This window comes from Hyperolius riggenbachi, chromosome 9, assembly GCF_040937935.1.
Source record: "Hyperolius riggenbachi isolate aHypRig1 chromosome 9, aHypRig1.pri, whole genome shotgun sequence".
Taxonomy (NCBI): Eukaryota; Metazoa; Chordata; class Amphibia; order Anura; family Hyperoliidae; genus Hyperolius; species Hyperolius riggenbachi.
In genome coordinates this window covers 249,136,401-249,162,734 of record NC_090654.1, presented here as the reverse complement: position 1 = coordinate 249,162,734, position 26,334 = coordinate 249,136,401, and the positions used below count along the sequence as shown (strand labels likewise).

The window sequence follows — 26,334 nt, the reverse complement described above, 5'->3', positions numbered from 1 at the left end:
GTTGGAAATAATCGATTCGACCGGCAATCTGACGGAAAATTGCAGTGTGTATACTAGGCTTTATGCTAGGTACACACCATGCAATTTTCTGACAGATTTACTGTCAGATCTATTATTTCCAACATGTCCGATCTGATTTATGGTTGATTTTTCAAACCGTTTTTCATACAAGTAAACGGTAAATTGATCAAAAAAATGTGATCGGAAATCAGATCTGACATGTTGGAAATAATCTGACGGTAAAGCTGTCAGAAAATGGCACTGTATGTACTTAGCATAATACTGCTTGTATTGGGCAACAGAACTTCTAAGCTTATTACACACTTCAGATTTTCCTTGGCTGAAAAAAGTATCAATCATCCTGCCTGAAAATCTAATGTGTATAGGAGACTCCTGATGTCGGTGGCCTCCCCTCCAATGTTTTGGTGAGACATAATTGTGTACCGGAAGCGCTATTTCTGGTTCCTACTTTCATGGAAGCAGACAAAGGGTTAACATCCTGTGTTTACAAATGAGCTGCTCTGCCAAGGCAGCCAGCTGACACAGCTAAGGGATCAAATAACACTAGCGATTATTCACAGATGAATGGGAATTAGACAGGCTCAACATATAGGGTGAATTTCTATGTTTTCATTCTGTCCTGTATAAGAGTTCAGGTCCACTTTAATCGATTACTGTTGTAACTGTGTAAAGGGAAAAAAAAACATGCTGATCTAGTTCTTTGAAAAAGCAGTCGATAACGCGATTGGCCAGGCCTATCTGCTTCATTGTTTTCGAACAGTTTAAGTTAAATGATCAGATTAAAAAAAAAAATTCAGTATAAAATGGCTCCAAAGAATCTGTGCATAACTTTATATGTTTGGAGGGTTCCAGCCTGGTTCACACTGTAAGTTATTCCTGGTACATAGTGGTGATGTACAGCTCTAGTATAATGCTGGGACATTCTGAACTGCATTGTTCTGCAGTTCACCCTTATTAGCCAGGCATTGCTTTACATCCTCCTGCAGGAATTTCTTAGCAGTGACGGCTGATTTGATCTCCATAGATGTTAATGGAAAATGCCTTCCAGTGCTAGTTGGACCTCTAGCAAGCGCCTGTCATAACCCAATAAAGTGTACCTGTAGCTAGCATCAGTCAGTACCCCATAAGGTATACTGTTAGCAAGAATCAGTCAATGCTTCATAAGGTATACCGCTAGCAAGCGTCAGTCAATGCCTAGCAAGGTATACTGCTAGCAAGCGTCAGTCAATGCCCTGTACGGTGTACCTCTAGGTAGCATCAGTCAATGCCCCATAAGATATACCGCTAGCAATCATCAGTCAGTGCCCCATAAGGTATACCGCTAGCAAGCGTCAGTCAATGCCAAGCAAGGTATACCGCTAGCAATCATCATTCAGTGCCCCATAAGGTATACTGCTAGCATGCGTCAGTCAATGCCTAGCAAGGTATACCGCTTGCAAGTGTCGGTCAATGCCTAGTAAGGTATACCAATAGCAAGTGGCTAAAGTCCAAACTTTTTAACATTCTTGTGTGGGACAGATGTCACTAGTTGCATTGAGGTAGTAAAAACTAAGTGGCAGGAGCTCAATTAGTTTTTGTTATCATGTGTTCATGTATATTGTGCGGTTATCTTCTGAAGCTCTTTACATAGTCCATTGCCATGTCACGAACCGGTCTTCAGAGGAGCTTACAATCTAATCCTGCTATACAAATCAGTCTTTTGCTGGGAATACACGATGCGTTTTTTCGGTCGATTTTCCGCCCAATCTATTTTCGATTCAATTTTACCAGTTGATTTCCTGCTCGTTTCTCTTATCATTTCTTATTTACATTCACTTCTATGAGAATTCGATCAGAAAAAGATGTCGGAAATTATCTATCAAACCATCTATCTACCGAAAAAATGTATGGTGTATTCCCATTCCCATTAGTCTTATAACCTTACCATAGTTAATAAGCCAAGTGTGGTGGGAAAACAGCAAATATCAGTAGTGTTGGTGGTCGAATTCGGCAAACCGGATGTGGAACATATGAACACCAAGCTTCAGCGCCATTTCAGTACCGAACAAGTGGACAGGGTCCGGAGTAGGTCACTCACTTGTGTTTCATGTGACCCTGATGCTCCTGGCTTGGGTAGTAGGAGGCATTGAAGTGGTGGGATGCAGAAGTAAGCAAACCCTTCCCAACCTTGTCTGCTTGTTTGGTGCTGAAAGGGGCTTCCTCCAGCCCCCTTCTCCCGGGCCGCTCCAGTCCCTCGCTGGACAGACTGGTACTTTTCCCAAAGTCCTGTTTCGTTGGACATGTGCAGCCTGGTGGGAGCGCTCTGCTTGCCCTGCCAAATGTGTGATGTCACGCATGTGCTGTTCTGTCTGCGAACCTCCCCCACCCCCGTGCAACAAAGCATGTTATCAGCTTGCATCTGTCCCGCATAAGCCCAATGGTGTTGCCTGTACACACGCCGTATTTTTACAAACGACGCTCGGCGGATCCGTTCAAAACAGTCTATCAGTCTGCTGACAACTTGTACTTGCGTGCTACTGTCTGCAGAATGACCGCCCCGTGGGAGGGTCTAACGGACCCATGTAAAAATACGGCGTGTGTACCCGCCTTTAAGGATCAGGTCCCAATCTCCGCTGGGCAACATCAGTCACAGGTGTGTACCCACTTTAGCGGTACGTCCAAGTCAGGCTCGGGCCAGAAATCCGCAGCTCAGAACGGCAACTCCGAGCAGGATCCATGGGAGGTGTGTAATGTTCAGGGAGGCCGCAGATTTATCTATCGGTAGGGTTTTTTAGGGTCTAAATGCGTGTAAAAAAAAAAAACCTAAAGACCCTAAAAAAAAGACCCTAAAATCTGGAAATAATCATACCGCCAGGGAAGTTAAGCCACTGACCCTGAACTGTTTCAGACTCTACTGCAGCCAAAAGAGATCAGCAGGTTGGCCAGAAAACTGGTTTTGTTTAATAAGTAATAAATATGGCAGCCTCCATTACAATCTCGGTTTAGGGGTACTTTAAACTCGGGCCATGAAGCAATAGAAATTTGTTTGAAGCAGGCAAATGTGTTTAAGAAGGAATTACAAAACTACTATAAGCTGGGGAATACTTTTTCCTAATGTATCCTGGAATCGTTTTTCTTTAAAGTCACCCTGCAGTGAGAGTAATATGAAGTCGGTCATTTTTTTTTTCTTTTTGTTTTAAAACGTTCCAACCACTGGGCTGTGAGCTTTACTAGCCTGAGTCACACAAGGAACAAGCGTGCAAACAGTGGAATCTTAACAGCTGATTTTCATGCTTGCTCAGGGTCACTGACTCCAAAGTATGAAAAGCAACCTGAATTAAAATCAATGAGTTGGTCTGCGTAATTTGCAGTGCTGGCTACACCCGTGCAATGTAATGTTTCCTGTTACAGGTCTATCCAACTGCAACACTTCCTCATCCCCACTGTGACAGTTGGCCAATCACCTTGTGGCCAGGTCATGTGGGAAGTGGGGTGGATTGGACTAGGTAAGTGACCAGCGCTGCTGGTACATTATTATAGTGGCTACGATTTGTGAGAGGAACCATTTACCGGGGCTTCTTACAGCCCCCTTGTAGTCAGTCAGCTCCCTCAGCAGCATACTGGTTGAATCCCATGATATTATGCAGCCAAATTAAAAATGACCTCCAGAGTCAAAAGGAAAATCCGGCCGCCTGCAAGTAAAAAGTGAGTTATATTTACTCGAGAAGTCTTGTCCCATGATGCCGTCCTGAAGTCCCTGCATCACCCGACTTCCGGCGCCTGGCCCCGCTAGTAGTAAATAGCTTGGCGGTTTTCTCCAGGGAGAGAGAGGAGGCGGAGCCAGGTACTGGAAGTCGGGTGATGCAGGGACTTCGGGATGACATCGCCAGACAAGGCTTCTCGGGTAAATATAACTTTCTTTTACTTGCAGGCTGCCAGACCTCTTTAAGCTCCACGATCTCAGGGGCTACTGCGCATGTGCTGTTCTGGACCCTGCGCCTCTCAAACCACGCTCCCATGGCCAGGAGCGTTCTGCACCTGCGCCGTTGGTTAAAGGGGCATTATGGCGAAAAATTGTAAAATATGTACAAACATACACAAATAGAAAGTACATTTTTTTTCCAGGGTAAAATGAGCCATAAATTACTTTTCTCTTATGCTGCTTTCACTTGCAGTAGGTAGTAGAAATCTGACAGAAGCGGCAGGTTTTGGACTAGTCCATCTCTTTTTATGGGGGGGATTCTCAGGGATTCATTTATTTTCAAAGTTCCTCATAATCTGGTAATCTGTATGAGTTTTTTTTTTTTTCCTTATTCTTCTTCACAAACACTGGTTTGCATGACAGCCGAGGGCCCCAGGTCTCTCTCACTGGCTGGGCCCCCCAAACCACCATGCGATACCTAGAGGCAAATGCGGGCGAGCCCTGGATCTCTCACTTCCAGGGACTTCATCCCCATTGCCTCTAAACTTAATGCTAACTGCAACACACACAATTGCTCACTATCAGGTCAAGCAATTTCCTACCTTTATCTGGTCAGCAGGCGACAGTCAGCCAATCAGGTGTACGGTCATACACCCTTTGCCTGCCATACCAAATCTAGCAGGAATTGCATAAATTAGCATTCAGGTGGGAGGTTCGGTTGGACGTAATCGTTGATTACATCTTTTACAGGGACCGCCGCGTGTCCTGCTGATTCTCTGCCTCTAATGCCCCGCCCACATGCCTGGCTAAAGTCAGTCGAGGTGGCCGATGATGACTTGCTCAGCCGATAGTCAGGCGCGTGTACAGAGGCTCCGACCAGCGACGGGCCCTCTGCAAGCGATGCACCTTGCAGATCAGTTTGGCTGAGTGGCGGCCAACTTCTTTGGAACTTGAACAAGTTGGCAGACCAGGCCATATGCAAGAGAAAGGCGCAATATAAATGTTGCCTTGTCTTGTTTTGTATTTGGAACAGAGAGTAATAGCAGAGGCTCTCCACACTGCTCACATCCTGCAGACCTCTGAGCAGCCAGAGTGCCCGGCGTCTGCCCTGCCTCTAATTCCTCCGCTGGCTTTGTGTGCGCTGGTTGTTAGGAAGATTAGGCTCTGTTTATTCCTGGAATCTTAGCAGCCGTCTCCAATAGGGGTGTCCAGGCCTGTTTTATATATGGAACTGAAAGCAGCATTGGAAATAAACCCAGTTGTTTTGGTCTTGTGAGCTCTATCCTAGCAGGGAAAGCTTCCTGGGACTGGATAATAATTAGGCAAAGAGGCAGCTCATTCATCAAGATGAGCGCAAAGAAGCTAGATCAAAAATTGTGCGGTTCCGCAGGGCAACCAGTTAGGTGTTAACCGCTGAAACAAACTTGTCAGCTGCAGTAAGCGGACCACACTTCTGTACAGACAGCAATAATCCTAGATAGGCGGATGCATTCCCCATATGGCCTATAAGGGTAACGCTGCAGCCGGGCCACAGTAGGCCATCGGAACGGACACAACACTATCTGGCGGCAGGTGGGGACCAAGCCAAAAAGTATTAGAACCTCTCTCTTTCTGGCTTGCAACAAAAAGAAATGATGGTTATATAAACGTTCCAGCTCTCTTGTTATCAGCAGTGTTCGCTCACCCAGATAAAAACGTATTATTTTCTGCTGACTCTTTAGGGCAGGCCTAGCAGCAATGGACTCCACCCATTCATTTGCATACAGATGACACTGATCTATTAACTCTTTAAATCCACAAAAATAAAAAGTGGCCCCAGGCATGTCCTAAGAAAGTTTAGTACTATACAGTGGGATGCGAAAGTTTGGGCAACCTTGTTGATCGTCATGATTTTCCTGTATAAATCGTTGGTTGTTACGATAAAAGCGGCCCTCGACCAAAGTACAGTGTTCAGAAAAAGGCACGTGCCACACAGCCCCACAGCATGATGGAACCACCACCATATTTTACTGTAGGTAGCAGGTGGTTTTCTTGAAATGCTGTGTTTTTTCCTTCATGCATAACACCCCTTGTTATGCCCAAATAACTCAATTTTAGTTTCATCAGTCCACAGCACCTTATTCCAAAATAAAGCTGGCTTGTCCAAATGTGCTTTAGTATACCTCAAGCAGCTCTGTTATTGCTGGGCGGAGAAAAGCCTTCCTCTGCATCACTCTTGCATACAGTATCTCCTTGTGTGAAGTGCGCCAAATGGTTGAACGATGCACAGTGACTCCTTCTGCAGCAAGATGATGTTGTAGGTCTTTGGTGCTGGTCTGTGGGTTGACTCTGACTATTCTCACCATTTGTCGCTTCTGTTTATCTGACATTTTTCTTGGTCTGCCACTTTGAGCCTTAACTTGAACTGAGCCTGTGGTCTTCCATTTCCTCAGTATGTTCCTAACTGTGGAAACAGACGGCTTAAATTTCTGAGACCGCTTTCTGTATCCTTCCCCCTAAACCACGATGGTGTACAATCTTTGTCTACAGGTCGTTTGAGGGTTGTTTTGAGACCCCCATGTTGCTAGTCTTCAGAGAAAATAAAAAGAGGAGGGAAACTTACAATTGACCCCCTTAAATTCTCTTTCTCGTAATTGGATTCACCTGTGTATGTAGGTTAGGGAACACTGAGCTTACCAAGCCAATTTGAGTTCCAATAATTAGTTCTAAAGGTTTTGGAATCAATAAAATTATGCACCTGCCTAATTTTATTTAAACAATTATTGCACACTTTCTGTAAATCCAATAAACTTCATTTCACTTCTCAAATATCACTTTGTATGTCTCCTATATGATACATTTAACTGACATTTTTATTGCAACAACCAAAGATTTATACACGAAAATCATGACGATTAACAAGGTTGCCCAAACTTTCGCATCCCATTGTATGTGCCTATGTTTATCTTTTCACTGCCGCTCCCTGCACACTATGGCCTAGTGCACACCGGAGCGTTTCCGCTGCGGTTTGCGATCTGCTTGCGGCTGCGGATCCGCTTGGGTAATGTATTTCAATGGGCTGGTGCACACCAGAGCGGGAGGCGTTTTGCAGAAACGCATACTCCCGGGCTGCTGCAGATTTTGGATTGCGGAGGTGTTTCTGCCTCCAATGTTAAGTATAGGAAAACCGCAAACCGCTCTGAAAAACGGCAGTTCAGAGCGGTTTGCCAGGCGTTTTTGTTACAGAAGCTGTTCAGTAACAGCTTTACTGTAACAATACATGGAATCTACTACACCAAAAACGCTTTACAAAACCGCAAAATGCTAGCTGAAACGCTACAGAAACAGAAGAAAAAGCGTTTCAAAATCTGCTAGCATTTTGCGGATCTGCTAGCGGTTCTTGGTGTGCTCCAGGCCTATGAGAGACAACACAGTCTCTCAGTGCAGCGTCGTGACCCAGGGGTCACGCAAGTGAAAGCGGGCCATTAGTTCTGCACCTGCGCAGTCTCTCAGCGCAGCGTCGTGACCCAATTTTTTTTTTCTGTCTAAAATCTGAGCTGTGATTACTGATTGGCTCACAGGGTCAGAAATTGGCCCCTGACCGGTGCACATTATGACAGCAAATCAAGTGGGCTGCAGCCTTGACAGAGCGGTGTGAACGGGGAGAGTGATGAGACCACGTGGTGTAAGTAGCTGAAATGTACGTCCTGACAGGGATAACCGCTTCCAAACAGAGTGTAGATTTCAACTAGCAATGTCTGGTTCCATTCTAATGTGTTTGACATTTATACATCTGGGTCTGAGAGCTTTCATTGTATTATCTAGTGGTTTTCAACCCTTGCTTGTGCTTTCTGTATAAGACTAGTCCAAGATAATCTTCCTTTCACTGGGAATACTTCGCACGTTGCAGTCAGTGAACTCACACTTCCTGCTTGTGTGGGATTGATACACCTGAGTCTGACCTGGGAAAATATTCCTATGTTATGTTTCAAAATAACTGACTCTCCCTCCACCCTTGTTTGTCGGATAACAATCACGCCTTGCTATCTGCTTGCCAGAGAATAGATCCCTTGTATTTGGTAGCAGCGTACTTAAGGTGGGGAGAGCCACGAAACAAAGGCACCTAGACTAGCCTGGGATTGATGAATTGGCAGTACTGTAGCATAAAGCACTTCATGCAAAAAGTCTGACTACTGCTCATTGCCATCAGGGTCCCTCACATTCCCTGTTTTGTAATGTTGTAATATTTGACTGCCTGGGCAGTTGAATCTTTGGCAGGAAATATACACAAAGGACATGCCCCCGAGTTCTGATCCGCACATGCTCAGTAAACGGATGAACTTATGCGCAAAGGAAAGCTCATGCCCCAGAGTTCTGATCCACACATGGTCTGTAAACGGAAGCACGCATGCGCGAAGGAAAGGACACACCCCAAGTTTTGATCCGCACATGTCCAGTATACGGAAGCGCTTGTGCGCAAAGGAAAGGACATGTCCCCAAGTTCTGAGCAACATGTGCTCAGTAAACCGAAGGAGTCATGTGCAAAGGAAAGGACACAACCCTGAGTTCTGATCCGCCCGAGCTCAATAAATGGAAGCACTCATGTGCAAATGAAAGGACACACCCCCGAGTTCTGATTCTCACATGCTCAGTAAATAGAAGCACTTGTGCACAAAGGAAAGGACATGGCCCCAAGTTCTTATCCACATGTCCTCCATAAACCGAAGTACTCATGAGCAAAGGAAAGGGCACACCCCGGAGTTCTGATCCGCACATGCTCAGTAAATGGAGGCACTCATGCGCAAAGGAAAGTACATGTCCCAGAGTTCTGATCCACACGTGCTGAGTAAGCGAAAGCACTCATGCGCCACGGCAAAGTACATGCCCCTGAGTTTTGATCCCCCTATGTTCGGTCAATAGAGGCACTCATGCTCAAAGGAAAGAGTACTTCCTTTCACTGGGCATGTATACGGTGGTGGTATCGTAAACGATATTTGGTTACTTTATTGCTGAAGTCTGATCGATATCAGGTAGTGCAAAGTCGTCACACCAGTGATACTCCTTGGTCAGTATTCAGTCTGGTAAATATCGATCTTTTACCCAGTCAGGGAAAATGCTGATTGTTTACCCAATCTGGTAAATATCACTTATCACATGTTTGGCCTTTGTGACGTGCATTTAATGTAAACTCTGTAAAGTGTTGTGTAAAGGTGTTCATTAATGATGCAATCCTGTGGACAATTGACGTTTCCAACAATATGGTAATCAATCGGAAACGATCGGTTGTGCCCATTGAACTGTGTGTCAGAGGTGACTGTGAGATTATCTTTTTTTTGTAACACTAGGCGAATTAAGCCCATTTAAAAACGGGCTCTAGGTCAGTCATCGCTGCAGCATCACAGCGTGCCTGCGCCCGCTCTCCGCACGCCTGCGCACACACGCCCGCCACTGTCCTGCGTCCTGTCCCAAAGGCTGTCATTGCTTGACATGCTCAGTAGCGCAAAAGCTCTACACACGGACAAGGACCCAGGGACACTTGCAAACTATTATATAGGATATTAAGTAAGGTTTGCAGATGATACAATTGCATAGATAAAAATTACAATGACACAGGCAGAGAATTATATATTTCTGTAGTTGTATTTTTTTTTTTTTTTTTTACAAGTATATTTAAAATACCTGCCTGCTGGCTCCTATGTAGTTCCTCTAGTTCTTTGCTGCTATTGGAGTGGGAGTTCCTCCCCAGCCCAGAGCAGGTCACCTGACCCCACCCAACTACTTCCTCTCACTACACTTTATTTATCGTTGTTTATAAAGCATGTAACCATTCTCGTAACCTCCCCACTGTGTTGATAAAAGCCACGTGTATATGCCCTGCCTGCAGTAAGAAACCATTTATTACAGCGCTTTTATTTTAACCCTTCTATAAAAACACTGCAGAGGGTGTGGGAAGAATCAAATTCCAATGCCTGGTACACATCATGCAATTTCCCGTCAGATAGACCAGTCAAATCGATTATTTCCAGTTTTTTTTCTGATCGATTTTGTATTAAAATGATCAGAAAATCAATCAGAAAAACGATTGTAGACCCAGATCGGACCTGTCAGAAATAATCGATTTGAAGCGTCTATCTTTCGGGAAATTGCATGGTGTGTACCAGGCATCAGTCTCAGCTGAAATGCTGCAGTACTACCCACTGCTAAACTTGCAGAAGGAAAAGGTGGGTGACATCAGGTGATCTGTGCAGTCAGAGACTGGCTGTTGTCTCCTCCTTAATAATCTCATGTGGGCAATGGGATGTGGGAGGAGCTAATAGAGACTGGGAAACAAGTCTCCGCTTTTTCTTATTTTTGTCTTGGGTACACTTTAAGGCCGGTTTTACACCTGGCCTGCGGGTTTGTGGTGTAATGCCCCACCCCCATCGCACCGCAACACACAAAATGTCATAGCACCTGTGGCAGAGTGCGCCGACGGATTCATATGCATAGCACCTCACACCCCTCGCTGCCCCTTGCCTTTTAATGTAATCCCTGCTGGACATGAATTACAGCCCTGGGATTCCCTGGTTTCCGCACTGCCGGCAACACGTTTAACCTCCTTGGCGGTAATCCCGAGCTGAGCTCGGGGTATGCCGCCGGAGGTCGCCGCTCAGGCCCTGCTGGGCCGATTTTCGTTCTGAAAAAAGCAGCACACGCAGCCGGCACTTTGCCAGCCGCGTGTGCTGCCCGATCGCCGCCGCTCCGCGGCGATCCGCCGCGTGCAGCGGCGAAAGAGGGTCCCCCCAGCCGCCCGAGCCCAGCGCAGCCGGAACAAACAGTTCCGGCCGGCGCTAGGGGCTGGATCGGGCGGCTCTGACGTCAGGACGTCGACTGACGTCCATGACGTCACTCCGCTCGTCGCCATGGCGACGAGGAAAGCGAAACAAGATAGGCCGCTCATTGCGGCCTATCTTGTTACTTTCGATTGCCGGAGGCGATTGAAAGTACGCTACCGGAGCGCCCTCTAGTGGGCTTTCATGCAGCCAACTTTCAGTTGGCTGCATGAAATATTTTTTTTTTAATTTAAAAAAAAACACATTGCAGCCTCCCTGGCAAAATAAATAAACCGCCAGGGAGGTTAAAATTCCTGCATTGCCCAATGACTCGCATTACTTCCACCGCCGCTGCGTTGCTGCAGAAGTCCGATGGTAACGCGCTGTTGACTTAGTGGTGGCTCGGCGGCGGATTGGGCACTTCAGACGCAGCACTGTAAGTGTGTTAGCCTTATATTGGTGTTGTGCTAAGCTGCAGTAAAACAAGGTAACACAATGCAGGTTTGCAAGGCAAGTGTAAAAGGGACCTTAGGGATGTTCTGGATGTAATGGAGATGCCAAAATCAGAAGTGACTCTTAACCTCCTTAGCGGTATGGACGAGCTCAGCTCGTCAATTACCGCCGGAGAGCGCCGCTCAGGCCCCGCTGGGCCGATTTGCTTCATTTTTTTTTTCAAACGCGCAGCAAGCACTTTGCTTGCTGCGTGTCTACTCTGATCGCCGCCGATGCGCTGCGATAGAGGTCCCCTCCCCCCCGCCAGACCCCATGCGCAGCCTGGCCAATCACTGCCAGGCAGCGCTGCGGGGTGGATCGAAATTCCGGATGACGTCGATGTCATTGCGATCGTCGCCATAGTGACGGAAGCCCTCAAGGAAATCCCGTTCAGAACGGGATTTCCTTACGGGCGAGTGCGCCGGCAGCGATCGGAGGGGTGGGAGGGATAGCGCAGGGAAGGGAGAATCATGTAGCTAGCGCTAGGCTAGCTACATGATGGGGATCTACAAAAAAAACCCGAAAAATACTGCTGCGCATCCACCCTGGCGATGTTGATAGAACGCCAGGGTAGTTAAAGAAAACCTGTACTGAGAAAATCCTCCCCTTGGGAGGGGGAAGAAAATCCGCACCTCGGGAGGGGGAAGCCTCCGGATCCTATTGAGGCTTCCCCCTTCCTCCTGCATCCCACTGGGGTCCCGCTGTGCCCCTCCAAACGTCGGCGATGCAAATATTTACCTTCCCGGCGCCTGCGCTGTAGAACGGACCCGACTGAGATCGGGTATTTTCGTCTACTTCGGACAGGTTGACGGATTTGTCGGGCAGGCTTTGAAGGGCTGCAGCGAGACCGCCGTGGGACAGAGGAGGAGGGGGAAGCCTCATTAGGATCCGGAGGCTTCCCTCTTCCGAGGTGAGTACCCTCCAGGGGAGGTTTTCCTTGTTAGTGTCTCTTTTTGAAGCAGATTTGAACTCAGAACTTACTTTCTGCTCTAAAAGATACACAATAGCATAATAACCTTTAAACAAAAGGTGGATTCATTTGTGTGCTAAAATGTATGGCCCTGCAGCAAGCTGCAGTGGCCTAAATTGTAAAAAGTAGCCTGGACAATAGGGGGGTGTAAGCCTGCGGTCCTCAAGTGGTTAAGCCTCGTACACATGCCTGACTTAAGTCAGCTGAGGTGGCCGATAGTGACCGCTTCAGCCAACAATTGGGCGTCTGTACGGCACCTGATGCCCAATCCGCAAGAGATCCGCCGAACTGATCTACCCAATCGCATTGTTCACGCTGCTCCCCCCCACCCACTGCATGTCAGTGCCGCTCCACATCCCTCTGTTGTACCCCCACGTAGCAACCCAGTGCATTGTCAGCTACACAGCTGACACGTGTGTGTGTGTGTGTGTGTGTGTGTGTGTGTGCGTGCGTGCGTGCGTGCGTGCGTGCGTGCGTGCGTGCGTGCGTGCGTGCGTGCACAGCCCGGGCAAGCAATGTTACCCAAGGGGATCAGGTCCTGATCACCAATGAGCCACATATGTCCAAGTGTACGAGCCCCAAGACAGCCTGCTTGCTGGAAAATAACTATGCTATTTAAGGCTCATACACACGTTGAATTTTTCCAAATGACCGGTCGTTTGGACATCAAATCGGGCGTGTGTACAGTCGGTCGTTCAGCGGATAACGCTGGTTTTGACCGATCCGCCAAGCGGTTCCGTCAAAACCAGCGTTATCAGCTGAACGACGTGTGTATGTACCTTTACAGTTAGATAATAAATGGACAACACAGGGACATTCTCTGAGGACATTAACATATCTGAAATATGACAGTCAGCTCTTTACATAGGTTTGCTTCCAATAATAGACTTTTGTCTCAGTGCTAAACTCGCCTTTCTGGTTATCTGAGTTGCTTATCGCCCAAATCCCAGCCTCCTTTACATATAATGATCCCGGTAGAATGTTCTTTCTCCAGCTGGAGAGTTTCACATAATGAGACATCATCCAACCATTCCCTATCCCACGGGTGCTGACAATCTGTTTGTGCTCAATGGCTTAAAGTGGATCTGAACTCTTGCAGAGAGTTTAGCCTGTCTAATTCCCCCTCATCTGTGACTGCTCACAAGTGTAATTTGATCTCTCAGCTGTGTCAGCTGACTGCCTCGGCGGAACAGCTCATTTGTAAACATAGGATGTTAACCCTATGCCGGGATCCATGAAAGCAGGAAGTAGACACACTTCAGATGTATTGTAGGATTTATATCAGCTGTAACAAAGGAATGTTTTTCTTTTAAGGTTATTACGCTGTTGCGTATCAGAGAGAAAGTTCTGAGTTCAGGTCCGCTTTAATATAGCCATTTGTAAATGATTCAGGATGCGTTTGTCGCTGTATTGATCCGAGCATGAAGGTCATTTTTTATTGCATAAACTCATAAGCTGTAAGATTTGTTATATGTTGTGTTCACATGCAGAAGCGGATAACGAGTCCGCAAAATTGTTTGAACAAGTTCTGATCCATTAGTTTATTTTTAATTTATAAGTCTAATTGAAAGCAGAATATTGTTTTTAATCTGAGGACTTGCAGAAGTTGGTAAACATAACTTAATTTGTATAGCCACGGGACACTTTATTAGGAACCATGCTCCAAAGCCCCATTCAGATGCTCAATAGTTGTCACCTGAAATTCTTAAAGCAGCAGGCACAGCCATACTATTCCAGGGGAAAAAAACATATATACATAAGTACTTGTTCTACTTGCACAACATATGTACGTCCACGTTTTGATTTCAGTGAATTTTATAGAGTAAATACAGAGAAAACTGCTTCAGGCGGTTTCCTTCTTTACTGCCTCTGCAGCCAATTCTGATTTAATTTCCTCCCTTACGCTTTTTTTTTTCCTCCTAGAATGTGTACTGATAGGTATTATCTTGCTTTGTAAACACATGTGAGCACATCATAGATCATATTTCAGCAGCTGCAGAGGGGAGATTTCCTTCTCAGCCTCTTGTCACACTGAACTGCCCTCAGCCAATCAGTGAGGAGCAGGAAAGTGGGAGGGGAGATAACAAGCTTCCCTCTCTTCAGCAATGTACCAAATACAGCCAGGCTGACTGAGATAAGATTTATTACAGCAGAAACATTTATGATTATATTGGAATGCTTTCAGGGCTTGTTCACGCGAAGGTCGTTTTAGCCCTTTTTTCAAACGCGGGCGAATTTCAAAATTTCCCTAAGAACGCTTGTGCAATGATTCTCTATGACAGAGTTCACATCTGAGCGAGAAGCACTTCATGGGCCATTTTTGAGGCGATTCCGCCTCAATGGAAGGTATAGGAAAACGCAAAATGCTCACAAAATCACTTTGTGCAGCGATTGCATTCGCGTTTTTAAGAATAAATAATTGTATTTATTTTCCGGGTCAAAGTTCACTTCCTGAATTACAAAACCGCTTTGGAAAAACGCTTAGAAAATCGCTTAGCACAAAAACGAATTGCCCACACAAGTGCCGAGAATTGGGAAAAAAAACATGCGTCAAAAACCGCCCAACGCTAACGGCCACGGGAACGGAATGCAATGTGAACAAGGCCTCAATGCAGGGTCAGGCTGTAGACTACATAATAAACACAGTTTATTATGTATTCACTAAATGGAATTTAATTTTTTTGTCCAACAATCCTGTTTTAAAGCAGATCCGAGATGAAAAACTATGACAAGTAACTTGTCTATATATCTTATCTAAAGTTTAGATTTAGTTTATACAGCAAATCGAAATGCAAACAGCTTCAACAGTTTATGATTATTTATTCCTGTGATACAGTGAGGGCACCCATGTTCTGTTTGTCACATTACACAAAGGCAAGCTGATAGCATCTGCAGCCTTCAGCTCAATCCCCTCTCCTCCTCCCCTCTGCCTCTGAAATCTCTGGCTAGTAACCGCCTCCTGCCCAGACTGAGCTCCCATAAGCCCTTGCTACATGAGTCCGAGAAATGCCAAGGCACTCACTCTGAAGCTGTGGGCGAGCTCCCATAAGCCCTTGCTACAGTGCCAAAGTACAAAAGGAGCTGTGGGTGAGGCTTGTTTAGATTATAGGGAATTAGAGTATTAAAACAAAACAAAAAAGTATTTGGCTTGAGTAATGCCCTATAAACTATATGAAAGGGACACAATTATGCAATGAGTAAAAATGTATCTCAAATCCACTTTAAGCCTTGTGCCTATGTTTCTGTACGGTCACCTGGAAAGGATCGGAACTTTATTTCCCAGGTGACAATTCAGGGTTGAGAGTTGTACTGATGTGCCGCTAGCAGCTCATTCTGCCGTATACAGTGAGGAGGGATAGGGCACTCCACTACAAGAAGTAGAGTAGCGTAACAGTAGTATTTGGTAGTTTTCAGTTGGTTAAAGGTCTGGCATGGTGAATTGCTAAACACCATTGGACTCCTGTACTCAACTATGCTCAACTTTCACCTAAGATAATCATGAACAACTGTCCTAGACAATGACAATCTAGGGCAGGGGTCTCAAACTCGCGGCCCGCGGGCCATTTGCGGCCCTCGATACAATATTTTGTGGCCCTCGCCGGCAAAAGCTTCATTATAGTTCGCTTCAGTGCTCCCAAGTAATCCGCCGTATCCCCGCCGCTAAACGAGGGCTGCAGAGCCCCCAAATCGCTCGGGGGGCAATCTACCGGCATTACCTGGGAGGGGCAGAGCTTTCAGCTTCAGCTCTGCCCCTCCTGACGTCAATCGCCGCCTCTCCCCACCCCTCTCTGTGAAGGAAGAGTGAGAGGGGCGGGCAGAGGCGGCGATGCGCCGCGATTGTGAAATTCCTTATGCGGCCCAGCCTCATCCTGACTTTGCCTCCTGCGGCCCCAGGTAAATTGAGTTTGAGACCCCTGATCTAGCGTCAGGGCCGGGCCTTTCTTTGTCATCAGAACAGCCTTAACTCCCTGTGGCATGGATTCCATGCGATGTTGTAAACATTCCTTTGAGATTCTGGTCATGCTGACATGATTGCATCACATAATTTCTACAGACTTGTCAGCTTTACGTTAATGTTACTAATCTCTTGCTCTACTACATCTCAACACAGATCTCCACCAGCCTGGATGGTTTACACAGGGCAGGTTGGTCCATGGAGTCATGCTGTTGAAGACAAATTCTGATCTTGGAGTCTGTGTGCTTCAAGAGAATCCAAGGTTCACCTGGCCAAGCTACATTGTTTTGGTCTTCAGCTGACCATCTTTGGTGAGCCTGTGTCCACTGCAGCCTCAGCTTTCTCTTCTTAGCTGACCAGAGTGAAACCTGAGGTGGTTTGGTGTGTTGTGTATTTTATCATGCTTATCTTCTCAGCACAGCTGTAAAGAGTAGTTATCTATCATACCAGTCAGGCCAGTCTCCTGACCTCTGTCATTCTCCCCTGACCTCTGTTGAACTATTATTGTGGGTTTTTTTTTTTTTGCTTTTATTTTTTTTACAATATTCTGAAAAAATGCTGGAGACCAGGCCATTCAGCACTGGCACACTTTATCTGAGTTAGGCTACCAAAGGTAATCACTGAAGTACTTGGAGCCACATAGCTCTGTGCTTTGTCCATTGCTCTCTTAGTCCCCCTCCCTCCTGGTCTCCAAAACCACTCCTTGAATTTGGCTAAAGTTTAATTTTCAGACAGGCTTGCAGCGGTGTTCCCTTTCATCACTCTACTTTATCTTCCCTTTAAAGTGGACCTGAACTTTTGCATAGGACAGAAGGAAAACAGAAAAATGCACCCTTTATGTATATAGAGAGTTTAGCCAGTCTAATTCCCCCTCATCTGTGACTAATCACAAGTTTATAATTTGATCTCTTTCCTGCTTCACCTGACTGCCGTGGCAGAGATGTTAGATAAGCTAATTTGAAAGCACAGGATGTTAACAATATGTCAGCTTCCATGAACCAGGAAGTAGAAACAGTGCAGATTTATTCAGGGCTGTGGAGTTGGAGTCGAGGAGTCGGAGCAATTTTGGGTATCTGGAGTCGGGAGTCGGGGATTTCACAAATTGAGGAGTTGGTTTCAGATGTTTTTTGTACCGACTCCACAGCCCTGGATTTATTTTAGGAATTGTATCCGCTGTAACAAAATGTTCAGTGCTATTCCCCATACAAGCAATTTCGTCCACAAATCAATTTAAATTATGATCGAGCGGACATGTTGGGACATCAGTCTCCAAGAGGTTCAATCAGAGCGAATGATTCCATTGGGGAGAATCAATTTGTGTATGGGCATCTTTAGCACTGATGCAAAATAGAATAGCGTTTGGCTGAATTTTATCCAGTTGCTCAGATCGCTGTAGGATAGGCCAACCAAAAAAAATGGCAGTGAAAATAGTCTTTTTGGGAAATCGGCCCTTATATGGAGATCTTGTGGTTGAGCCATTAATGAGCACAATTGCTAGTAACCAATCTCAAGCTCTAGAATGTGCTTTCTCCATTTATTCAGAGAGCTACAGAAACAACCGAAACCTGTACAGAGCTCACTGGTGCTGATGGAATGAGGAGGAAGGTGAATACGATGGGCTGGCTAATCCCTAAACTTCGCTTCAGAATAGTCTGAAAACACTTATAAAGCTGCTTAATAGATGTCTGCTGCCAGCTGTGCTGTCCTAGTTTCTAGTCCCTGCATGCTACAGTCACTATGTAGAGAGCAGTGCTGGGGATTATGGTATGAGCTGTTCAGACAGACATGGATGTAATGGTGGGGATGTTGGGATTCTGTAACTTCAGGACTTTAGTTAATGGGATTTAAAGCCAAACTGTACTCAGAACAAGGCAAATTGAACTTTTCAAGATGAAAAAGCACTTATGAAGTTGACTGCAGCTATGCACAGGCTCAAGACCTCTCCACCATCTTGTTTCCTGTTGGCGGTATTGAGGTCTTGCAATTGCACGCTGCCTACTTCCTGTGAACTGCAAAGTCCTACTTCTTCATGTGGTCTCATAGATTTGACTATAATACAGGAAGGCTGTGAAACCTAGTCGGGCATCTCTGGTTCATCCTGGTTGGCTTGGCACATGATTACACCTGATTAACCTGTGCACTAGATTAATGGAGAAAGCAAGCTGTACTGGACTGGCAAGTACATCTGGCCCATTGAGCTGGTATTTTGTCCACTACTTTGCTTCTTGAAACTGTTAACATTCCGTTATCCTGATTGTTTTAAGAATTTGGTTGAAGTTTCATGATTGAGTTGGGCTTCCATCCCTATAAACAGGAAAAAATGGCTTGTTGGCAGTAAGAAGTTTGTCACATTTCAGATCTGCAGATGGTTGGCTCAAGTTCTTCAGTTTTTGTCTTCTGTTCACACATCTGTTTGTTGCTCACTTGTTCAGCTACTAGTTGTCTGTTAACTTTGTTGTTTCACTTTCTAACCCTCAGTAGATCTGCACATTCAAGACTTCTCTTGTGGTGTACCTTTTATGCTTCATACTCCTTTACAAATTGTGGCAGCAATCAGGCTCAAGCTTCATGCTGTACTTAACATTTCAGGGAACAATCACTGTACAGAAGCATTGCGACGCCTACTGTTGCTGTGGGGTGGGGACAGGTTATGAGGGTGTGGCAAACAATGGGGCAGCTTCTTCTGGTAGGCTGAGAAAGGAGTAGAACAATGGCCTCAAGGGTCGCTGTTATTTAATGATAGGGAGACACCTGTATATACACTGGATTCTTGTTGAGATGGTTATATGTACAGTAGTATGTATATTGCCTCCACTTGCACAATAGAAACGTTTATCGTTGATGGAGCTATGGAGTAATTCCTTCAACGGTTACACAGCAGACCTGCTGATAACTGCGCCGCCCTCAGTGCTGTAGACAAAAAATATTGGGTGCCACAGGAGTTTGGGCTCCCCAAAGGTACCTGTGTTAATGGTAATTGAGGGAAATTTAGGCGTTCGCGATGCTCGATAAAATAGCATGGAGCAAACTGCGGGCGCAAAAGTGTTCCCAAATGTTGCCAATAACGTGCGCCTATGGGGTGCCCAACATCCGTGGCACCTCCAGCACCCAAATTTCCTGTCACGCCACCACCTTTATGTCATCCCCGCAGCAGGCCTACCCAACCATTGTTCCACCAACAAAACAATCAAACATCGATCTCCAGTTCCCCCCTTTTTTTTAAATAAGTATGTTCTCATTTGTTTTTTTTTTGTTTTTTTTTTGTTTTAATCTAATTCCTCGAGTCAATGAACGCCGGCATCTATTAGATGCCTGCTTCATTGTATATTCCTGGTGTTACTGCCACTTACTACTTCCGATTCATGTACTTGCATAGGTGAATTGGAAATAATCGGAAATCAGTGAGGACATCTTGTGGCCAAATAGTAAAATTACAACTCTAAAATTCTTACAATAAAAAGCATACCATTCTATTCATTAGGTTCTCCTGGACCCCTCTTTTGCTGTTTCTGCCACTCCCTGCTGCAATCCTGGCTTTTAATTGGCAGTTTTAGGCAGTGTTTACAAACAAGACATGGCTGCTAACCAGCATGTGATGGGCTGAGAGAAGCTCAGTCTGTGACTCAGTCTGCAGGGGCCTTGGAGAGGGTGTGTATAACGTCTACCTATCACAGCAGAGCAGCACATTCCTGCCTGAACCGACAAAGCCGGCAAAGGAAAGATTAGGTTATATAACAGAGATAATACAGCCACTGTGCAACTAGGAAAGGCTGCAGTAAGACAGACCACATTAGAACAGATAAAGGATAGAAGAAATAAGGCAGAACATTTTGTTACAGAGTCTCTTTAATAAAAATCCCAACACTGACTTTTAAAATTAACTATTTCCCTACCACACTCTCCCATAGTACCCAAACTTTTGAAAGTTAAAGATATATAAAATACTTAGTTACCTTAGGGACTGAACTTTTTTAATATGTATGTCAACAGGGTATATACTGTTGTTTTTTAAATGTATGGGCTTGTAAATAGTGATGGATGCAAAACTGAAAAAATGCACGTTTATTTACAAATAAAATATTGGCGCCATACATTGTATTAGGGGAATGTTAAACATTGCAATAACTAGGACAAATGGGCAAATAAAATGTGTGGGTTTTATCCATAGCAGAATGTTTTATTTTAAAACTATAATGGCCGAAAACTGAAAAATGATGATTTTTTTTTTCTTATTTTTATTTCAATTAAAATGCATTTAGAATAAAATAATTATAAGCCTAAAAAAAAAAAAAAAAAAAAATATATAGATCGTTTTTGTTGTGATTAGTAGTGATAAAGTCATTGGCGAAAGAATGGGAGGAGCGTTGACAGGTGAAAATTGCACTCGTCCTAAAGGGTTAAAAACCCCTCAGTGGTCAAGTGGTTAATCTATAAAATGTATAATAAGTGAATAAATTCCAAGGCTAGGTATGCGACAGGTTTGTTAGGTTTTCGAATGCCTGTCATTGTGTGTAGATATAGCATTTCTGCCTCTTGCTGCATCACTGGTGATCTAATCCGGTCTATACTGTGAGAAAGCCTCAGTGTGTTGTCTGACACATGTCCTACTGAAGCATGTGACCTGTGCAGTATTGTGGGCTGACTGCAGCGTCTCTCTCATTGCAGGATGTGTGAATAGTAGGATCCGAAGCCAACAACAAGATGAGCGTCACCTCGTGGTTCCTGGTGAGCAGTTCGGGCACTCGCCATCGACTTCCCCGGGAGATGATCTTTGTGGGCCGCGAGGACTGCGAGCTTATGCTTCAGGTAAGCTCAGACATTTATTACACCTGGTTTTATGTATTTATTAAAGACATTGATGGACCCCTCTGCCCTGATAGATATTATGATTTCCACAACAAAAGGTAGTCAGGTCCCTGCATGAGATTTCAGTCATAAAGCTACTAATTTAGCATACGTGCAAAAATGGCACCTGGGAATTTGGGCACAGGGTGAAGCTGAAAAAACGCTCACCCTGCTCCTGCAAAAGTCCCAGCGGTGTTAATTACTATTCCCCCACCAGGCCGCCATGGACAAATCACTAAGCTATTGCTGGTGGCCGAATTGCACTGTTTTTAAAGTAATTTGGGCACCGTCTTTTGAGAGCTTCAGTCTTCAGTCTGGGCCATTGTGTCAAGTAATCTAAAGGTCCACAGATGCGCACAATTACTGTCCCCTGCAGAGACCGACACCCAATGTTTCAGGCAACCGTTTTTTTGTGCCAAGTCCTGTACAGACATGTCGCTAATCCATATGAGAGCGACCCACTTTTTCACTACAGAGCCGACAGATAGGCGGATAATGCACGTCAGAGTAGGGTTGTTAAACAGTTGCCTCGACTTGCGCTTGGATGAGAAGATCTGCCAGTCCACATCTGTCACCGACACCTTGTGGCTGCCATACCCACACTAGACTCCAAGCAGAGGCGGCCCTGACAATATGACTCCATCTAGCATGTGTACAAGACTTAAAGGGGAACTGAAGAGAGAGGTATATGGAGGCTGCCATGTTTATTTCCTTGTAAGCAATACCAGTTGCCTGGCAGCCCTGCTGATCCTCTGCCTCTAATACGATTAGCCATAGCCCCTGAACTAGCATGCAGCAGATCAGGTGTTTCAGACTTTAAAGAGAGTCTGAAGCGAGAATAAATCTCGCTTCAGACCTCATAGATAGCAGGGGCATGTGTGCCCCTGCTAAACCACCGCTATCCCGCAGCTTAACAGGGGTCCCTTCACCCCCAAATCCCCTCCATAAAGCGGGGGAGCGCTTCCGCATTGGGGCAGGGCTAACCACCTCAGCCCTGCCCCACGCGCGTCTATCAGACGCGTACCTCCGCCTCTCCCCCGCCCCTCTCAGTCTTCCTTCACTGAGAGGGGCGGGGGAGAGGCGGCGATGCGCGTCTGATAGACGCGACTGGAGGCAGGGCTGCAGCCGTTAGCCTTGCTTCCAGGAAGGGAAGATTTACGACCAACTATACGACCAAGTCTTGCGGGGGTGGGTTTGGGGGGTGAAGGGACCCCCGTTTAGCCGTGCGATAGCGGCGTTTTAGCAGGGGCACACATGCCCCTGCTAAGTATGAGCTCTGAAGCGAGATTTATTCTCGCTTCAGTCTCTTTAAAGTCAGATCTGACAAGACTAGCTGCATGCTTGTTTCTGGTGTTATTCAGATACTACTGCAGAGAAATAGACCAGCAGGGCTGCCAGGCAACTGGTATTGATTAAAAGGAAATAAATATGGCAGCCTCCGTATACCTCTTACTTCAGTTCCCCTTTAAAGTAAACCTTAGACTAAGGGGGATGAGATGAATTTTACTCGCACGTGCGCAGTATGAGCCCGCTCGTCTTCTGAATCACTTGGGGACGCGAGGCGTATTGGACCAGTTGGTGGAACACCGCCCGGAATTTGAACCACAGCATGGTGAGTCGTCATTCGGCTCACCCTGCGTCAATGTGACCGTATGGCATTAATAAATTTCCGCTCCTTTTAAACTGGTTGCCGACCGCTCCACGCCAATTGGCTTGAATGCGGCGGCAGCCCCAGGACTGCTAAGCAGCAATTGGCGTGAAGTCCTGGGGCAGGGTTTTGCATGAGATGTGGCGATTGCTGCTAAGAGACTGTTAGAGGGCGAAACCGCCGTCTATTTACACTGTACAGCACTGCAGTCTACAGCAGCGTGTGAAACTGCTGTCCCCCTGGGAGGCACAGAAGGGATCGACTGTCATAGGTGGGGGGGAGAGGATTGTAATAAAAAAAAAAAATCTGGCTCCTCTGCCTCTAATACATTTAATCGCAGCTTCTGAGTCTGAACAAGCATGTAGATCAGATGTTTGACTTTATTTTGACTGCATTTGCCACATGCTTGTTTCGGGTGTGTGATTTAGACACCACTGATGCATGAAAGATCAGCAGTACTGCCAGGCAACTGGTATTGCTTAAAAGGAAATGCATATGGCAGCCTCCATAGCCCTTTCAGGTCAATTGTCCTTTAATCCTCTTTAGCCTCAGTAAGCAAGTATAATCCAGTGCCAAGTTGTTTGGGCACAGCAGCTGGCTTGTGGTGCCCCAAGAGTGATACACTAAACAAGGCTGTGCTGAAACTAGCTTGTAGCTGAAAAGTGGGTGCTGATTACACAGCGTTTGTGTAAACTCTGCTGTTTGTCTCAGTGCCTGGGGATGCGGTTCCTTGGGTAACGCCTGCCTTGAGGATTTTTATTAATTTTAGGGTTGACGTATAGATAAAGAAAATGCAGAGCTGAAAATAAACTCATGAAATAATTGTTTGAGTGGTACTAATGATAAATGGAACTTTAGTAAAATAGAACCAAGTCTCATATTAATTTCATTTTAAAGGAGTTATCAGGCAAACTAGCACAAATGGGCTTTACTCGCCTGGGGCTTTCTCCAGCCCCTTGCAGCCGACTATCCCCGTCTCGCCGCTCGTTATTGCGGCTGCGCGAAGTGCCGCTGTTAATCACAGCCACGTGGGCCGCGGCGGTCAGCGTGGGACAGTTGGCTGCAAGGGGTTGGAGAAAGCCCCAGGTGAGTAAAGCCCATTTGGGTTAATTTGCCTGATAACCCCTTTAAAGGGCATCCGTGAGAAGAATGTGGAGGCTGCCATTTATTTCCTTTTAACCAATACCAGTTGCCTGGCAACCATTCTGATCTATTTGGCTGCAGAAGTGTCTGAATCGCACCAGAAACAAGCATGCAAGTAATCTTGTCAGATCTGACAATAATGTCAGAAACGCCTGATCTGCATATGCTTGTTCAGGGCCTATGGCTAAAAGTATTGGAGGCAGAGGATCAGCAGGACTGCCAGGCAACTGGTATTGGCTAAAAGGAAATTAGTATGGCAGCCTCCATATCACTCACTTCCAGTTGTCCTTTTAAGGGCTATATTTTTAAGATTGAATTCTGAACAGCAGATGGTCTGCCATAAAATCTTATTTCACTTGCAAAATAGAAGTGATGTCCTTTGAACATTCAACCACTAAAATGCTATCAGCATTGTTTTCTCAGCTAGATGAAAGTCTTCTGCCTTTTTAATTTTCAGGACATCAAGCTGAATTCGATTTTCTGTTTGCCTCATTTGCATAAATAACAGAACTCAATTTTTAACACTTGCAGTGCAGAAAAATAGACTATTCCTTAGTAGGACTAGTACTGTATGTTCCTATGTCTCTCTCATCGTGTCACATGTCAGTTCAGGTATGCTTTACCGGTGGCCACTGGTGTTTGCGACTATGGGGGATAGTTATAGGTAGGACAGCCCTAGGCAAGACGGCAGTTTTTGTCCCCTGCTGATGATCACCTAGCTTTTTTTTTTTTTTTTTACTAAGATTTGATTGGGGGCTAGCATCCACCAGGACCCTGGCCTGTCACCAGGCCCTAGGCAACTGCCTAGGATTGCCCAGGGATGATCCGACTCTGCACTGGGCACAGGGTGACGTAAAAGGTTCCTTATTCTTGGCTTACTTTTTGAAGTACGGTTACCTGAGGCTGAGCAAGTCTATGCTGGAAGACAGCGCTTTGTTTTTCCATTGTATCTATAGCTGGTGTATTTTCATAGGATGGGCGGAGGTGTGGGTGATCTAATGTTGTTCTTTGCTTTATCTGTTTTTATGACGCTTATGATGCCAGTGACTTAGTGATTTGTCTTGACAAGCGGCAGGATTAGCCGTATTTTGCCGAGAGCTGATCACAGCACACGATTTTAAGTTCATGTCAACTGAAATAAAAAAAAAAAAAAAACAGATACCATACTTGCCTATGGAGAGGGACGGCTCTGGGTCCTATAGAGCCTTCCTGCTCCTCTCACGGTCCCCTTGTTCCAGAGCTGTAGCCAGGGCCGGTTCTGTCATGAATCAAGGTGAAACACTTGCATCAGGGGCAGCATTTTATTTTACCGTGAGCGAGGTGAAGAGTTCATGATTGGGGGGAAAAGCAGCTTGTTGTGCTGTGTGAGGAGTCTGACAGTGAGTGAGGAGGGGGTGGCAGGAGATCAGCAGTGTTTCATTTGAATTAAGTGAATCAGAGTAAATAGTTGAATGTTGTGTGTTCAATCCAAATCAGAAAGTTGCCGGGGGGGGGGGGGGGGATCGCGGTGTGTGCATCCTCACAAGTCTACCTTAGGCAGCAAAAAATCTAGGATCAGCCCTGGCTGTCGCCTTGTTCCAATCTGCCGCCGCGGGAGGCTTTGCAAGTCTCGTGCATGCGCAGTACGTAGCCGCCCCTCTTCGGGAGCACTCAGGCTTCCGGAAACTTTCAAAGCCATCCGCAGCGGCACAGAGCAGTATTTGACTGTATTCAATACTGCTAACAGAGGTAACAGCGCTGGAACGAGGAGACCGGGAGGAGAATGGGAAGGCTTTAAAGCAGTGTTCCCCAACCCTGTCCTCAAGACCCACCAACACTGCATGCTTTGTATAAATCCACAGAGGTAATCATCTCTGCTGCAACACTAATTATTCCACCTGTGATTGTGTGTAGTTTTCTGCAAAACATGTACTGGTGGTGGTCCTTGAGGACAGGGTTGGGGAACTCTGCTCTATAGGACCTCGAGCCTTCCCTATCCTTAGGTGAAGATGTGGTTTTTGTTTTTGTTTTTTTTGTTGTTTTCTTTGTTTTTTTTTCCTGAGTTGACATTCACTTTAATATCCAAGAACGTGTTTTTGTTTTTTGTTTTTTTTCTTAAATAAATTGACATTTCTATGTGAGGTTTTTAACCGATGTGTGGTGTAACTAGGATTCTGAATCTAGATCAATAATGCACTTATACATACATCACTTGGATGTATGGCCAGATAGACTGTTATGCCTGGCAAACACAATGGCCTCAATTCACTAAGCTTTATCAAGCACTTTATCAAACATTTGATAATTTACCTCATGAGTAAAATCAAAATTTCAATTCACAAAGGTGTGTTTATTTAACGTTTTATTGATAACAGTTGATAAATCTATTACATCTTAGTGAATTCAAAATTAGATTTTACTCTTGTAGTGTTTGATAAAGCTTAGTGAATTGAGGCCAATGAGGTTTTCTGGCAGATTTACTGTCAGATCGATTATTTCTAACATGTCCGATCTGATTTCCGATCGTTTTTCTGTTTTCCATTGTCCTCAATGCAGAATCGAGCGCAGAAAATGATCGGGCGAGAGATC

The 26,334-nt window shown here is 45.5% G+C and overlaps 1 protein-coding gene across 3 annotated transcripts in view; it reads left to right on the top strand.

Moving 5' to 3' along the window:
• The window catches only part of CEP170B (centrosomal protein 170B), a 127,752-nt gene that overhangs the window by 7,960 nt on the left and 93,458 nt on the right, over positions 1 to 26,334 (top strand). For all 3 annotated transcript variants that reach the window (XM_068254262.1, XM_068254261.1, XM_068254260.1), the window contains exon 2: positions 20,796 to 20,936. In XM_068254262.1, the coding sequence (XP_068110363.1) occupies positions 20,832 to 20,936 (105 nt within the window). In that variant the 5' untranslated portion in view covers positions 20,796 to 20,831. The remainder of the gene's footprint in view (positions 1 to 20,795; positions 20,937 to 26,334) is intronic.